At 39.1% G+C, this 17,533-nt stretch overlaps 1 protein-coding gene across 1 annotated transcript in view; it reads left to right on the forward strand.

The window, feature by feature from the left end:
* Positions 1–692: 692 nt before the first annotated feature.
* Positions 693–17,533, forward strand: part of ENTPD7 (ectonucleoside triphosphate diphosphohydrolase 7) — a 42,614-nt gene continuing 25,773 nt past the window's right edge. Inside the window, exons 1-5 of the mRNA XM_055300684.1 lie at positions 693–761; positions 1,009–1,111; positions 2,214–2,396; positions 15,356–15,561; positions 15,813–15,963. Coding sequence (XP_055156659.1) covers positions 1,104–1,111; positions 2,214–2,396; positions 15,356–15,561; positions 15,813–15,963 — 548 coding nt within the window. The 5' untranslated portion in view covers positions 693–761; positions 1,009–1,103. The remainder of the gene's footprint in view (positions 762–1,008; positions 1,112–2,213; positions 2,397–15,355; positions 15,562–15,812; positions 15,964–17,533) is intronic.

The following is a 17,533-nucleotide window of genomic DNA, read 5'->3' on the forward strand; positions in this document are numbered from 1 at the left end:
ACGAAGAAAAACACTACGGAAACATTACCTTTGTATGTGTTACTGTAAGGTCCGGGAGGGCAGGGACACAGCGGCTCAGGTCTGGCACACAGGAGGCAAGTCAATCAATGAATGCTGAACGAATAGATAGATATAAGCGCTTCGGTATAAACATACCGTCCCCCATTTATGTTTCTCTAACAGGACAAGACAAGGAAGCCGGGGCGTAATACGTCTGGGAGGCTCCAGGAGGCTCAGTACCTCCTCCGACAGCTCGTGGCAGGAGACGCACTTCTCCGCGGCCACTCCAAGACCCACCCACCGGGGCCGCTTAGTCCTGGAAGCGGCAGAGCAGCTCGGCAGCCGGCGGAGACACCCGCGGAGAGGCTGCGCCCGCCGTCACAGCAGCGGGCGCAGGCTCTCTCGCCCGGCTCACCGGAGCGCCCCTGCCGGCCCGCGCGGGCGGAGCTACGGCACGACGCCCTTCCGGATTGGACGCGTTCGCGGTCCCGGGGCGGGCATTAGAGGCCGAGCGCTGTTGGGGATTGGCCACTCTGGAGAACGGACGTGAGGCCGACGGCGCTAGTTCGCCGGCGGCCCGGGCGGGGCGGAGGGCGGGCCCCTCTCTGCGGGCCTCCTGTCAGTCATTGGCTCCCTGTGGTTTCCTTGGGGACGTGGCGCCGCCGCCCGCCCGGGCCTCTTTCCGGCTGGGCTAGAGGCGGTGGGGAACCGCTCTGGACGCAGCGGAACGTGGCGGAGGGAGCCTGCGGGCCGCTGGACCTGTGAGTGCGAGCGCAGGAGGGCCGCGGGACTGGGAAAGGCGGGGAGGGGAAGTGGGAACCCCCACCCCGCCACCTGGGGAGCGCCAGTGCCTCGAGGACGCCCGGCTCCCGCCGAGCTGGCTTAGCGTCAGCCGGGCCCTGGGAGCGAGACGCTCACTCTGGAGTGGGTGGGCGCCCTGGCCTTCCCTCGCAGGTCTCCTGGGGGCACTGCTGGAGGGAAGCCTGAAACCCCACGAACTCTTAACAGGCTGCAGACTTAGGAGATGCCTGAGACAAGGAGACCAGTTTCTCAGGGCAAAAAGAAAAGGAGGTGACAGGCACTGAGACCACTGAAGGGATCCCATGGCTAGGTAAGGCTGCACATTTTCTCCTCAGCTAAGGGGCTCAGTTGGGGGTGAGGTAGGTGGAGGAGACCCGGGAGGTTTTGACAAGTGAGGTTTGCCCTGGTGCTGCTTCTGGACTTTGGAGCTTTGTCGAATGGATGCAAAGACAATCAAAGTGACATCCCCCCCCTCCCCCCAAGGCAGACAGAACTATAGTTTCTGGCTCGTAACCCCAGGGTGGTGGAGTGAGTGCTTGCTCAGAATGGAAAAGTGCTAAAATGTAATGTTCTTTTCAGATTTCCATTTGAGTGAAGCTACCTGCTTTTCGAGGAGGTTGAACAAAGATTTTTTTTTTAAATGAACTTTGAAAATAGGCTGAGGTGCTTTTGAATTAATATGGAAAGTGAACTTCATAGTTGGATATGTGTATCTATACATTGTGATGGTCTGAAACTTTCAGAAAAGATTAATGTGACTCTACAGGTACCAAATGAACAGTTGTCAAATAGAGTAAGTGGGGAGAGATGCAAAACATAGGTACTGTATAAAACCAGAGGAATGGACATAAGCACATGTATGTTGTCATATATGGTATACATTTATGTTTGTGTCAACAGAATATCCCTGGGTAAATATGTAGAAACTGGGTACCAGTGGTTGCCTTTGAATGGGAAATGGTGGGTTAAGGCAAAAGACTCATTGTCCACTATATGTCCTTTTAAACTGGTTTTTTTTTTTTCTTACCAGGTGCATATAGAACCTACTAAAATATATTTTTTTTTAATTAGTTGAATAAATACTCTCACCATCCGGTTTTTTGACATCATTCCTGGTGGGAATGTTGTAGTTGCTCTGATTCTTCAATGATAGGAGGTTGACTAGGGAGACTGGTGATCTTTTCGTAAACTGAGATTAATTCTTTGAATTACACCCCAAAGTGCAGACATTGGGAAAAGAGCGGATAAGGCTTTTCTGATTTATTTTAATGAACCATATAGGTTCTTTTCTAAAATTTGGGACTAAAATAACATTTGTAGACTTCTGGTGACATAAATGTTTGCCTTTATTAGGAGATTTTTCTACTAATCTGTAGAGATTTTTCTTACTAATAATGTTTGTCTCATTTCAGGATCAGTTTTTCCTACCTCTGCCCAGCCTCCTGGTACTTCACTGTGCCAACAGTAAGCCCATTTCCCCGTCAGCGGGTGGCATTCCTAGGACTCTTCTTCGTATCCTGTCTCCTATTACTTATGTTAATAATGGACTTTCGACATTGGGGTGCTTCATTACCACGAGATAGGCAGTATGAAAGGTGAGTAAGCTTTAGATCACTTTGATCAGACTTGGCATTTAAGTCATAAATATTTTGACATTTAACACACTACTACCTTTGACCCTTTTAAGGAATACTGCACTTTTATTAGTAAAATTGCAAGCCACTTATTACATAAAGATCTTAAGCCCTATTTTGGCAATGTTCACTTTTGATTTAGGAATGCTGTTGGTGCATTTTAACCATGAAAGCCATCTTTTTATATTCTTGTTTGGTAGGCTGATTTATTGGATGCATAAATGTTTAGCATTGTTATGTATTCTTGATGAATTAACCCTTTTATCATTATTAAATGACACTTTTTATCCTTCATTCTTTGCTCTGAAATCTAGTCTGATAATAATGTATTTTCTTCAGCTTTTTTTTGCTTAGTGTTATCATTATAGATGTTTTCTCATCCTTATAATTTTAGCCTTTATGTCTTTATTTTTTATATCTATCCAGTCTTTTTATAAGTAACTGCTTTTTATCCAGTCTGATGATGTCTGCCTTTAATTTGAAGTGTTCAGGCCATTTACATTTCATGTGATTATTGATTATGCTTGGTTTTAAATCTGTCTTGCTATTTGTTTTTTGCTTATCACATCTGTTCATTGTTTGCTTTTCCTCTTTTTCTCCCTTCCTTTGAATTGAGTACATTTTTAATATTCCATTTCATCTCTTTTGTTGGCTTAGTAGATATAACTCTGGGTTTTAAAATTTTTTCTCTTTCTTTTTTTAGTGGTTGCTTTAGGGTTTAAGGTGTATAGTATACATCTTTAACTGATCATAGTCTACCTTTAGGTAATATAATTCCTCTTCCTGTGTGCCTCTTTACCTCTTTCCCTGGGCCTTTGGACTAATGTTATTATATGTTTTCCTTCTACTTATATATAAACTCCACCATATATAGTTGTTATTTTTGCTTTAAACATTTAATTGTCTTTCAAAGAGATTTAAAAAATAAGAAAGAAAGTTTGGTATATTTACCATTTCTGGGCCTTTTCATTCCTTTGTACTATAGTTCAGATTTCCAATTGGTATAATGTTCATTTTGCCTAAAGGACTTCCTTTAACATTTCTGGTAGTGTGAGTTTGTGGTTGGTGAATTCTTTCAACTTTAATGACCAGAAACGTCATTTTGCTTTCCTTTGAAAATATTCATTGGGTATGGAGCTCTAGGTTGATTTTTTTTCTTCTTCTAATACTCTAGAAATGATGCTTCACTGTCTTCTGAATTGCATTTTTGCTGAGGCGAAGTCTGCTGTAATTTTTTTTTTTTCTGCTGTAATTTTTAAATCTTCTCTGTATAGCATGTGTCTTTCCTCTGGCTGCCTTTTACACTTTACACTGGTTTTAAGCAATTTGATTATAATGTGCCTTGGTATGGTTTTCTTCATGAGTCTTTTGCTTGTGGTTTGTTGATTCTTGAATCTATGGATTTATACTTTTTAATCAAATTCAGAAAATTTTTTACCATTATTTCTTCAAATATTTTTATCTTCTTTCACTTCTCCTTCAGTGTCTCCAGTCACATATATATTAAACCACGTAAAGTTTTCTCACAACTTATTCATTTTTTCCAGTCTTTTTTTTTCTTTCTGTGTTTCTTTCTGGATATTTTATATTGCTGTGCCTTCCCGTGCATTAGTAATTTCTTCTATAAAGTCTAATATACTATTAATTCCATCCAGTGAGAGTTGAATACCTTTTTTTTTACAGAAAATATATCTGATTTATTTAATATAGTTTTAATGCCTTGCTAGTTGCATAGACGATCTGTATTCTTTTATTAGAGTGATTCATTTTGCTATTGTTTTTTGAGGTTAATTTCTGATTAGGCTACAGAATAAAATGATGTCATATAGTGACTTTCTCCTTGTTGCTTCTTCAGACAGTATCAGGAGGTTTTGGGCTGCAAGCGATGGTCAAAGTGACTTAAATAATAAAGTTACTGGCTCACATAACCAGAAGTCCAGGTGTAAAGGGACCATTAAGTTCAACATTGGCTATCAGGATGAGAATCTCTGTCTCTGTTTTGTACTGTGTCAGCTTACTGAGAGGTTGAAATATAGCAGCCAGTAGCAACTGGGGCTACCTGCATCCACACTAATCTCCTGCAGGAGAGAAAGAGGCCTTTTATGCTCTTGTGTAAGAATGAAGAGGGTCCTTCCTGGAAATCTCCAGCAGCCCTTTTCTTCAGTCTTTTCTGGTCAGAATTGGGACACATGACCACTTCCCTTAATATTTCTGGGTTGTTCTGCCCCAGATTTTCTCATTTCCACGTCATTTTGATTATTCGTTCATTCATTCAGCAAGCATTTATTGAGCAACCACTATATGCTGCATATTATTGAGCACCAGGACATGGAAAATTTGATACCTTTTCTCAAGAAGTTTGTATTTCCAACCTTTCCTCTCCTGCAGCACCACTATTCATTTCTTTCTTTCTTTCTTTCTTTCTTTCTTTCTTTCTTTCTTTCTTTCTTTCTTTCGAAGGAACATTTGTTTAGATGAATATAGTTGTCAACAATTGGCCATAAATAAGCAGCCTGTTAGCTTCAGGGAATTAAGTCCATAATTTTAAGGTTTTTGAATGCTTATTGAGATTTTCTTGACACACCTGAGCAGTTTTCCACTGGAAGACAGCATGATCTAATTATGAAATTCTATGTAGGTTAATATGGCTAAAGACTGTTAGGGAGTAAGTGGTGAGCTGTGTGGCTGGAAAGGTAAGTCAGGCTGAGCCCATTAAGTCATTTGAGGGGGTGGGGGTTAGGTATTATTTTAAGGGCAGAGGAAAGGCTTTGAAGAATGATTATGATTGGAATTGCTTTTTAAAGAAAGCTCACTTTGTTGGCATTGTAGAGAATGAATTGGAGGGGAATAAACATGAAAGGAGGGAGATGGATTGGAATACTCCAGTAGAGTTATGATGGTCGCCTGAATTTGGGTGGAAGCAATGACAATGGAGAGGACAATGGAGAGAAGTAAATGCATTTGAAGGATATGTGAGAGGTAGAGTGATTTGATAGTTCTTGTCTACTGCTATACCCCAATTGGTCAGATCAGATAAATACTTAAGTTAGATTAATTGCAACAAGTTGGCTGCAGAGCTAAGTGGCACACTGTGGCTGTGTGGTTACCTTACCAAAGTCTTGACAACTTGTGATGCTCTGGTCCAGCAATCAGCAGCTATATAGCCTAGAGCTCCTATTCTTTAATGAAAGGTTATGTGCATATTGCCACAAATTACTATATCATTACATTTCACTAATGGCAGCCCCTGTGAGTCATTTCAGAAGCAAACTTTCATTGAGAACTTGCTGTGTGCTTGACACTGTTGTAGATACTAAAGTACAAAGATGAATAAAACGTGGCTCCTGAACTCATGGAGTTTATAATCTGGTTAGTAAGGCAGATATGAAGGAAGAATTCTTTCCCAATGAGATAAAAACTTATATATAACTATGTAGAATCCAGAACTGTACATAGTCAACAATCAGGAACAAAGTTAAGAGTCAGAAATTAATCAGAAGAGGTCCATGAGTAACTAAAGTTGACATCACTAAGTTCATGAACTAAAAGCTCATGTACTTTACTGATAAGATAGGCTTTTGCATAGAACCTATTTGCTTTTATGTTATACACTATTAATTAGCTTGGTTTTCTCTTAGAACACAGCAGATAAACAGCAAATTAGATGATGGTAGTAAGAAGCCTATGCTGGTCATTAATGTGGGCACACCGATGATAATAGTCAATAAATAATATGCTGGCATCTTGACAGTGAGGCAGGAGAGAGGAAATTTGTTAAAAGTAAACTTAATCACTCAAAATTTCCACAGGCCATTTCTGTAGTATTAAATAGCTCTACACATTTTGTTAAAACTTTTATTGCAAGTCTAATAAGTTTTATTAATGATGACCTTAAAATACTGGTTTTCAACTTTTGTGTATCTGAATCATTTGGAGGCCTTTAAAAAATGCAAATAATTGAACCTCTTCTAAAGATGATTCTAATATGCAGCCTAAGTTGAGAACATTGCTCTAAGGTTCAGTTATACTTATTTGGGGAGGAGGTATTATGGTATAGGGGTAAAATGATTGATTTTAGAGCTAGACAGCCCATCATTTAATAGTTGGGTGATCTTGGGCAGGTCTTTTATTCTGGAATCTCATTTTCTTTATGTATAAAGTAGAGGTACAAATGCTCGCCTTGTAGTTTTGTCATTTGAATTAAAAGAGAAAAGCATCTAGAACTGCCTAGGGTGACATGGAGGTTATTAGTCTTATTATTTGAAATAATCTTGATTTTTCTGTTCTCTAATTCCATTTTCTGCCCTGTAGCTAACCACTGAAGATAATGGTCAGTATTATCTGCATTTGAATTTTTCCTTCCAGAATTTTTTTTCCTGGCTGCTGCTATTGCTTAAACACTGGTGAGCACTAGTTGATGATAAGATGATTAAGCAAATAATTAGGAAATGATGGAAACACTTTAGTTAAATAGCTTATAAAAAGGACAAATGCTTATGGTTGTGGTTTTTTTGTATTATATACATATAATATAGTCATATTATTCCAACTTAAATTGTTCTAGTTTGCATGATGAAATTATATCATATAAATACCATATATTGGAAAAAATATTTGAATTTTTTCAGCCATTAGTGGAACTTAGCATATCTCTTCTGAGGTGACATGATGCAGGATTTTAGAAGCCTGCATGATGGTAGTAGTTTCAAAACTGAAGAGTTGTTGTATTTGTTTGTTTGTTATGAACATATACTCACCTTACTTTAGGAAGGAGAAAACAGGAGGTTTGCATCAGAAATAGAATTTAAGAAATAGATTTAGAGAGTGATGGGGTATTAGTAAGGATAGAATACAGAGCTGTTTTTAATAGACTTAATTTTTTTCTTTAAGAATGTATTTATTTATTCATGAGAGACACACAGAGAGAGGCAGAGACACAGGAAGAGGGAGAAGCAGGCTCCCTGCGAGGATCTGGATGCGGGACCCGCAGGACCCGGGATCAGGACCTGAGCCAAAGGCAGACGCTCAACCACTGAGCCACCCAGGTGTCCCTTTTTTTTTTTAGACTTAATTTTTTAGAGTAGCTAAATTGAGCAGAAGTACAGAGATTTCCCAGATACACTCTACCCCTACATGCATAGCAAAGCTATTTTTAAGAATTTTTCTTAGATGTGTGTTTTAATCAACTATTTTTCTGGCATGTGCCGCATAAGTAATGCTCCAATAATTTAATCAGACTTAATACATATTTTACATGTATTTATTCATTCATCTATTCACTTATTTCAACAAATACTATTGTCTACATTGTGGTATCTAACAGGGTAGCCACTTGTCACAATGGCTATTTAAATTTAAATTAATTAAAATAAAATAAATTCAGTTCCTCACTTGTACTGGTCACATTTCAGCAGCCCACTGGCCACATGCCATTGGACAGATGGGAAATATTTCAATTATAACAGAAAGTTTTGTTGGAAAGTTTTAGCCCTGGATGCTAGGTAAATTGTTAAAATTTATTAATTTTTTTTAAAGATTTTATTTATTTATTCATGAGAGACACACAGAGAGAGAGGCAGAGACATAGGCAGAGAGAGGAGAAGCAGACTCCATTCAAGGAGCCCAATGCGAGACTCGATCCCAGGACCTGGGATCATGCCTGAACTGAAGGCAGATTGCTCAACCACTAAGCCATCCAGGCGTCCCTATAATTTTTAATATAGGGGCACTTTTAGCACATATATATAGTATAAGACAAATGGTAGACGGTTCTCATTTAAATGTTCTATATATTCAGTCCATTTCTTCTTAACCTTAATGTTTAGGATTACCTTTTTGTAGCCTCACTATGGTCTTCATTAAAGAGGAAATTTTTTCTGGTTGACAATCGTTCTGAAGAATTTTTTTGGTAGCTACTGAAAGGTAGTGCCGGGGCACCGGGGTGGCTCAGTCATTTAAGCATCTGATTCTTGATTTTGGCTCAGGTCATGATCTCAGGGTTGTGAGACTGAGCCCTGCATCAGGCTCTGCAATGGCTGTGGACCCTGCTTAAGATTCTCTCTTGGGGAGCCTTGAATTGGCTTGGTTGGTTAAGCAGCTACCTTCAGCTCAGGTCATGATCCCAGGATCCTGGAATTGAGCCCACGTGGGGTTACCTGCTCAGTGGGGAGTCTGCTTCTCCCTCTCTCTCTCTCTCCCTCTCCCCTGCTAATGCTCGCTTTCTCACACACACTCTCTCTCTCAAATAAATAAATAAATAAAATCTTAAAAAAAAAATCCCTCTCCTTCCCTCTGCCAAAAGAAAGGTGGTGCCTTCATGTTTGTTTGCCATCTGGGTACAAGTGTGAATGAGAGGTTTTGCATCAGCAGTGGGCTCAGTACTGGGCTTCCTTGGAGTTTCAGTTCTGTTTAAAGCAAGTGGAAAAGAGACAGTACTTTTGGTTAGGATAAAATGATAAACTTTAAGATATGCAGATGAAATTACAGCTTTTTGTGTATAATAGAACAATTCAGAGATTTTTTTTCCTGGTGAAATTGAAAGCATTTTCTTGCATTTATTGACATTTATTCATTTATTCGGTTACTTATCCTTTAGTGCTATTTATAGTATTTATAAGCAGATCTTTAAATTATAAATGTTCCTGACTGCTTTGATTAATCTTGTTAGGAGTTAAGCAATAACCTTCAAGATGCTTTCCTGGGCATGTATTACCATCATCAGTCATGCACAGCTACCTTTCCTATAATGTCATTATATTTGGTTCTGAGCCTTGAATGGAGTTGAGAGTATGATGACATTCAGCAAAAAGCTAGTAGTTCCATACTGTTGGGAGCCACTTTAATGGACTTTTGACATGTGGCTGAGTTCTGTTTGAACTGTAGAAGTGGTATAATTAGTGTTGATTTTGTAAGCTCGGTAATGGTTTGGTCAGTTACTGCCCTAATGCTGTTAATATTTTCAGAATAATGGCAGTGAAAGCTGCTGTCTTCCACTTTTACCTTGGGTGATGTATATGTGAGTAACTTTCTTTTCATTGACCCAGCAGTGATTAGAGGAAAACCAGATTTCTCAATTAGAAACTGTGTATGTATGTAGGAGGTTAAATATGTGTGATAGTGAATCAGATCTCTCCTGGGAAAATGGATGTAAGGGATACCAAAGCCTTTGGAACTTTTCTCTTGGATTTTAGGTTCTCTTTAGGGATTAATGTAGCATAATGTCAGCAAAGCAGAAGAGTCCAGCAATGCAAGTAATTGATCATGATAGCTAAGGCCAGGACTGCAGATCACAAATGAAAACATCCAAGAGAGGACCATTGATCCACTCATGTCAGAAATCTAGACAGAGGAAGACCTTCAGATGTTTGCAAAGTGTAAGAAGCTTGATTAGATCATAAGAGGTCAAAGTTTCAGAAAGAGGTGATACTATTATTTCCCAAAGGGAAAAATTGTTCTTCATTTACTCATTTGTATGCATGATGAGAAAAACAGAGACTTCTGCAACCATTGAGCAAAGGCTCAAGTGGGAAGTGTAACATAAATGCTGTCTGGTGCTAGCTTTCTCCCTTGTGTTCAAAGGTCAGTTGACATTTTTTTGTCAATGCACACATGGAGGCTTCTAAGAGAAGAGAAAGCAAAGTTGAGTTGCACCCAAATTAGAGTTGCTTATCTTGACAGGAGCCTGGGAGGATGACAGGATACTTTTTGAAAAGCTCCATTGGAGCTTTCTGAGGAGATCAATTAGTTTTGAGTATGTATAGCTAGATAGCTAACAAACACATAGAGGAGTTAACAAATGCACAGCTCTATATTATGAGCTCTAGGACCAAACCAGTCAGTATTGGTTGATACATATCAGAGAAATAGGAGGAACACTGTGACGTTTGGAGATAGCAGATAAGGTGTTTGTGCTTGAGAAACGATAGTCTTAAGTGCAGAAGTGGAACAAACAAATATGCAGGAAATCTTAGGGGCTTATACTGGAATATAAACAAACTGCTTAAAGGGAATAATGGCACTCCACATTTTAAAACAGATGGAAGAGGCCTTTCTAAAATCATTGTGAATATAGGGACACCTGAATGACTCAGAGTTGAGCATCTGTCTTTGGCTCAGGGCGTGATCTCGGGGTCCAGGATCAAGTCCCACATTGGGCTCCCTGGGAGGAGTCTGCTTCTCCCTCTGCCTTTGTCTCTGCCTCTCTCTTTGTGTCTGTCTCTCTTGAATGAATAAGTAAAATCTTAAAAAATCATTGTGAATATCACAAGAGTCAGCATTGTTGAGTGGAGGGTTCTTAAGGACTGGAAGCCATGTCAAAGAAGGGAAGGGGGAGGAATAGGTAGAGAAGCAGACGGATGTTCCAGAAAAAAAGAAGGTCACATTAGAGCAACAGTTGTCCAAGTGTTTACTGACACTTAGGAGTTCCTGAGGCCCTTTCATGGGGTCTATAGAGTCAAGATGAGGCCAAAACTGTTTTCATAATACTACTAAAATGTTAATCACTCCTTTTTTAATTGCTAAGAATATATGTATATATGTATAAATATATAAAATTTGCCATCTCAACCACTTTTAAGTATACAATTCAGTAGCGTTAACTATATTCACATTGTTATTCGACCAATCTCCAGAACGTTTTCATCTTCCAAATCTGAACTCTATAACCATTGAACAACACTCCCCTTTTTTCTCTCTCCAAGCCAACCCCTGTAACCACTGTCCTATTTTCTGTTTTGATGAATATGGCAGCTTTATATCTCTCATATAAGTGGAACCAAGTAGTACTTGTCTTTTTGTGACTGGCTTATTTTACTTAGCATGATATCAAGGTTCACCCATGCTGTAGCAAATAACAAAGTTTTCTTCTCTTTTAAGGCTGAATGATATTCCATTTTATGTATACACCACATTTTGTTTATTCATCTTCCTGTGGATATTTAAGTTGCTTCTACTTCTTGGCTATTGTGATGTTTCTTTGCCCTTTACACTGAATTGGCATTTATACTAGTGATGCAAAGCAATGGGCAGGTAAAACTGTAGGTACCTTAGCACAAGTCAAGATGGAGGCACCAAATTATACTATTAGTAGTTCTAGTCATCACTGTCACATAGTTGTAATGTGAAAAAGAATTCCAGTTGCATTTAAGAATATAGTTTTCATATTCTGTGTGACAAAATTGGAAATATGCACTTCTGTTGCACCCTGAAGTTGTCTTGAGCAAAAGCCCTTAGGCAGTTGTTTGGGTTATGAGCTGCTTTTATCATGGAATATTGTTTTTACTTGAAAGAATGACTGCCAGATGGGATTCCTGGGTGGCTCAGCGATTTAGCGCCTGCCTTTGGCCCAGGGCATGATCCTGGAGACCTGGGATCAAGTCCCACCTTGGGCTCCCTGCATGGAGCCTGCTTCTCCCTCTGCTTGTGTCTCTGCCTCTCTTTCTCTCTCTCTTTCTCTGTGTGTGTGTGTATCTCTCATGAATAAATAAATAAAGTCTTTAAAAAAAAAAGAATGCCAGAAAAACTATAGTTTTCAGACTTGGGTATTTTGTAGATATATTCTTGAATATGAATGAAGTAAAAGCCTGTTACTCTAAGGAAGACAACTGTCAGTGTTTATTGTCAATGATAAAATGTGAAGTTTCAACTGAAAACTAGCAGCTTGGAAAATTTGTATCTTTCACTATGAATTTGCTAGCTTCTCAATACTTAAAAGACTTTTTTGATAATATTGGTAGTGATACTATGAATGTGTGGGTGGGTCTTTTTTTTAAATATTGTAGAATGAAATGAAATGTGTTCCTGTTAGGAAGATTTGCAAATCTCAGTAAACCAGTATCTTCCAGTATAGGATGTTACAAAATTATGCAGGGATAAAAGCCATTCAAAGTGCAAAATAGACTGATGGTTAACGATACAGAGTATGGAAGGATACTCTTTTAATAGGAATTTTTTTTAAAGATTTTATTTATTTATTTGAAAAAACATGAGAGAAAACACAAACACAGGGCAGAGGGAGAGGGAGAGGGAGGGAGAAGCAGGCTCCCTGCTCAGCAGTGGAACTTTATCCCAGGAACCTGACTGAGATCATGACCCCAGCCAAAGGCAGACATTTAACCCACTGAGCCACCAAGGTGCCTGGATTTTAGATTTCACATTGCAACTAACCTTTAAAAAACTTCACTTGTTGAGTTTTAGGGTAGTATGAAAGAAGAATATGCACAGTGATCTAAATGGGCTGTTAAAATATTCCTTTCTTTTTTTTTAATTTTATTTATTCATGAGAGACATAGAGAAGCAGAGACATAGGCAGTGTGTAATGGGTTTATTGTTATATCTAAATTAATAAAAAACAATTTTTGTTTTCTAACATTGTAAATATAAATAGATGTAACCCTCATATACAAAAGCTCTTTTGGAATCAATAATTTTTAAGAATGTAAAGGGATACTGAACCCCAAAAGTTTGAGAGCCAATGTACTGGAGAAAAGTTATTCATTAAGCAGGAGGAATGGGATCTGGAATCTAGTGAGAAAAGTCTTTAGTGAGGAAGGTAAAGTGAGAGGGAAAGCAGAGAAAGATATGTGAAGTAGAAAGATTGCTATGATGAGAAATGAAGTCATTTTGGGCAAGAGATGGTTTTTGCCTGCTTTTTATGTATGGCATCCTATGAGGTCAGTATTTGCAGGAGTTCTGTAACTTGAACCCAGATGTCTTCCTACCTTTAATGTGGTAGCAGTGAGCTTTTATATGAGTTGACTTGTGGATTATAAGACAGTTCAGCCCAGTCATTTGATTACAGTGGGTTAGTATGTGGTGGAACAGAGTCTTCGGGACTGTGAACTTACTAGAGTGTAACAGATTTTTACCACCTGCTTCATTTCCCATAACTCACTCTCATGTTGGATCCAGAAAAAAAGTTCTACCTGACTCTATTCTATGTAATATGTAATAAATTTACAGCATTCGATTGGAGTTCAAATATATGTTCTTCTCTCACTTAGCTTTGTGGAATAGGAAAGGTACTTAGCTCTTCTTTTTTATATTTCCAAACTGTTTTTACAGCTCCTCTATTCATCAAGTTTGCTTTTTTCTGTCTAAAGTAGGGAACTTTATGGTCACATACCAATGTGAAATCACTAGTAAACATGGGCTAGATTGTCCTGAGGGGTAGGACATGTGGCTTATTGTCTGATCAGAGGTAGATTTCCTGCAGCGCTAATGATACCTGCACTTCAAGGCCCCAAGCATTTGTGGGCCCCTTTCATATTTGTAACATTGAATCTTTCTTCAAAAAAGAAAGATTCACTGGTTAAAGAAATCCGCCCCCCCTTCCCTAATGGCATTAGCTTCAGGCTTCACAAAACCTGTTACTGAAGAGTTCTGTGTAATGGTCTAGGGGATCTAGGGATTAGCTCTAAATACAGTGTTGGGTGACTAGGGCTGATATAAGGAAGGGAGTTTAGCTGTGATACTTGAAAAAATTCACAGCATTGCTTTCAGAACATTTATTCAAGTATTAGTTCAACTTACAGTAATACTTAAATTTAAAACAGTTTACAGGACAACATTTTAATCTGTCTGCCATGCAGACATTTTATTTATGTATTCTTAGCACTGAGAAAGAGCTCTTTTTCTAAGTAATAAGCTAAAAGCCATTCTCACTGAGCTCCTCTTCAAGTGAATGAAGCCTTTGAAGAGGAGTCAGCATGTGCTCACTTCAGCATATACTGAAGAGGAGTCAGCAATGTTTGTACTTTTCACACCCTCAGGTTCTGAGTGAACTTCAATGTTTATAAAGCCTCAGGGCTCAGGAGCATTTTAACAACTCTTAGCTTTCTTTTCTTCTCCATAGAGTCTCCTACTATTTGCTCTCCCAGTAATGATCACATAACAATAAGAGCAGTGGCAGCACAGCACTGTGCTAATTACCCAGCTTCTGTTGTCTCTCTGAGGGTAGAGACTCAAGATTCTTATTTTACAGATGAGGAAACAGTCATGGGGGATGGAATAATTGCCTGGTGGGCATTAAGGAGGGCAGGAGATGTAACAGAGCACTGGGTATTAAAAGCAACTGATAAATTATTGAACACTACATCTATGTATTGTAGGTTGGCTAATTGAATTTATTTTTTTAAATAAATTATTTTTATTTTATTTATTTATTCATAAGAGACAGAGAGAGGCAGAGACACAGGCAGAGGAAGCAGGCTCCCCTTGGGAGCCCAGGATTAGGCCCTGAGCTTAAGGCAGGCGCTTAACTGCTGAGCCACCCAGACGTCCCTTACTGTTATTATTTATACATATTTTATAAACATTCTTTTTATGACCACAAAATAGTTTCAAAGATTATAGAGAAGCATAATTATTGCATTTATGAAATACATTTTTTTATTAATGCAAGTCTAGCAATAAAAAGTACAAAGCAAAAAGCCCCATAAATTTTTACCATCTAGAAATACATATAACTGATAATCATTCCAGAGTATTCGTTGTTTATATACAGAAAGGATAGATAGAAGAGAAATCATTAGGATTCATTTAGTTGACTCGTGTGCATAACAAACTGCCCTGTATCTTAGCAGCTTATAACAACAAAAACCAGTTATTTACTCAGGCCTAGAAGCTCTTTAAAGTTGGTAAGAGATTTGGTACTCCAGCCAGTTTCAGAACTGCCCCCAAACCTGGAGTAATCTTTTAGTTTTCTGATTTCAGTGGCCTCCGGGCAAGCAAATCAGTTGTTGCCTCATATGTATATACATCAGTAACTATGGTCAGTGTTGTTTCATTCCTTAAAATGTGTGGTTCCATGTGGCTGGCACATGTAGCCAATTAATGAAGACTCATGAACAAATGAACTAAAGCAGTGGTATCTTTTGTGGACTCAGATACTTGATACCAGTTTCTCTTTCTGCCTGACTTAGGTATTTGGCTCGAGTAGGGGAGCTTGAAGCAACTGACACTGAAGACCCAACTCTGAATTATGGACTTGTTGTGGACTGTGGCAGCAGTGGCTCCCGGATTTTTGTTTATTTCTGGCCAAGACATAATGGCAACCCCCATGATTTGCTGGATATCAAACAGATGAGAGACCGCAACAGCCAACCAGTGGTTAAAAAAATCAAGCCAGGTACTAATCAGAATATATTTTGTTGGCAGTCTCTTTTTATCTGATTACAGGCATGAGAGAGGAGAGAAGAAAAGAGGGAGAAAGAAAGCTACTCTTTTTTCCTTGGGATTCTGGATCACAGGAAGGATATCTCATTAATTGCTGCTCCCATTCTCATAAATAAATGTTTAGGACCTTAAGCAGAACTTTATGGAGTATCAGACTGCTGAGTCAATGTGATCTGTTTTTTAAAGTACTTTTCCTTACTTAAGGAATCTCTGCAATGGCAGACACCCCAGAACATGCCAGTGATTACCTTCGTCCTCTGCTGAGCTTTGCTGCTGCTCATGTGCCTGTGAAGAAGCACAAGGAGACACCCCTTTACATCCTATGCACAGCAGGCATGAGGCTTCTCCCTGAGAGGTGAGATGCAGGGTCTAAAAACACAGGAAAATGGGTGGCACAAGAGTTGCAAGCCTGATTCTATGCATTGTTCTCTGTAGCTCCCTGGTCTGAAGATGGGATGTGGGTATACCACACAGAGTAGGCAGATACACTAAAAGACTTCTTGCTCAAAATAGAGCAGAGCCACCCCTGCATGTAATTACTTCATAATCCTTTGTTCAAAGCTTCATGTCAGTTGCTTCTCTGGGATTGATATCTGTATGAGTGGCTGTAATGATCCTCAGTTTTGATGGAGAAGCAATGGCAATGTTGATAATTTTGGATCACTAGATGGGGAGCATAGTTACAGAAGGGTCGTAGGAGGTTCATCTGACTAGGTACCTGGATGCTAATAGGAAGGGCTCTGACTGTCTGGCTCCCTGGTGATAGTTGGTGCTGCTTGCAAAGCTCAGTCTCCATTGCTCTAGACCAGTTTTTTCAACCCCAGCCAGTCAAATCTTTTCCACCAGACCTTGGTAGTGTAATCCAGTATCTTGCCACCTGATCCCTCTTGCTTCCCTGGAAGAAGAGGAGGAGGAGAAAGGGGTAGTGGCTATATTTAGGTCAGACCCCTTCAATACCTCCCTGACCCTTCCACACTTATTATGGTCACGGGGTGGGAGTAAACTCCCTTAACCTTAGAAATCATCCATCTGCAATGTTCAAATCCCATAAGCATCAGGTATTTTTTATTAGCTTAAATATTTTTTCTTGGTGAATAACAGTTCCCTTTTCCAGAAAGTTTTATATTGTATTCTTGGCCAGCAACAGTAAAAACCTCAGCCATGCATGTAGGGGTTCGTGCTGCTTATGCTAGATGTGCCAGATAACATAACATTGGCCCACAGTTCTTTCAGTGGACTTCTTTCCTTCTGTTTAGATATGAGGTTACTGGTTTACTATCTGGTTTACTGTTGAGAAGGAGATTATTTTGTATAGCCATTTGTGGAAATGAGAGACCTTTTAGCTCCTTATTTTTCCATAAATCTTGGCCTTTAAAAATTTTTGTTTCGTTTTTATTTTTAAAAACAAATTTTAAAATATTATAGCTGCATTAAAGGAAATATTAAAAGTAAAAAAAAAAAACAAAAACAGAAACTTGTATTCCTACTACCCCATCAAAATGTTTCATTTCATCACATTCCCTTCTCTCTGTACATCTATATGTAGTTCTACAAAGTTGTAACCATACTATGCATGCAATTTAGGATTTTTGGTTTTGACAGTAATATTCACATAGTTCAAAATTTAGAAATCCTGGCAAGATATGGGTGACACTCAGGTCTGTGAGTGATCTGCAGTTAACACCAAGGAAGGAGGAGGATGGCCAGAGAAAAAGCTGATTCAGAAGTCAAAAAGGCAGAGCTAACAAGGAAGGTGATGGTTTGGCCACATTTTGTGGGTCTGGAGCAAAAGAGGATTGTCTCATCTCCTGATACCACTCAGCACTGACTCTGTCAAAAAAGTTTCCATCCAGACAAAACCCACTATGTAGCTCTATTCCATTTGTCTAAGATGTTCACTGTCTGCATGGAAGCTCTGAATATTA

Source organism: Nyctereutes procyonoides, unplaced genomic scaffold (genome assembly GCF_905146905.1).
Source record: "Nyctereutes procyonoides isolate TBG_1078 unplaced genomic scaffold, NYPRO_anot_genome, whole genome shotgun sequence".
NCBI classification, from domain to species: Eukaryota; Metazoa; Chordata; class Mammalia; order Carnivora; family Canidae; genus Nyctereutes; species Nyctereutes procyonoides.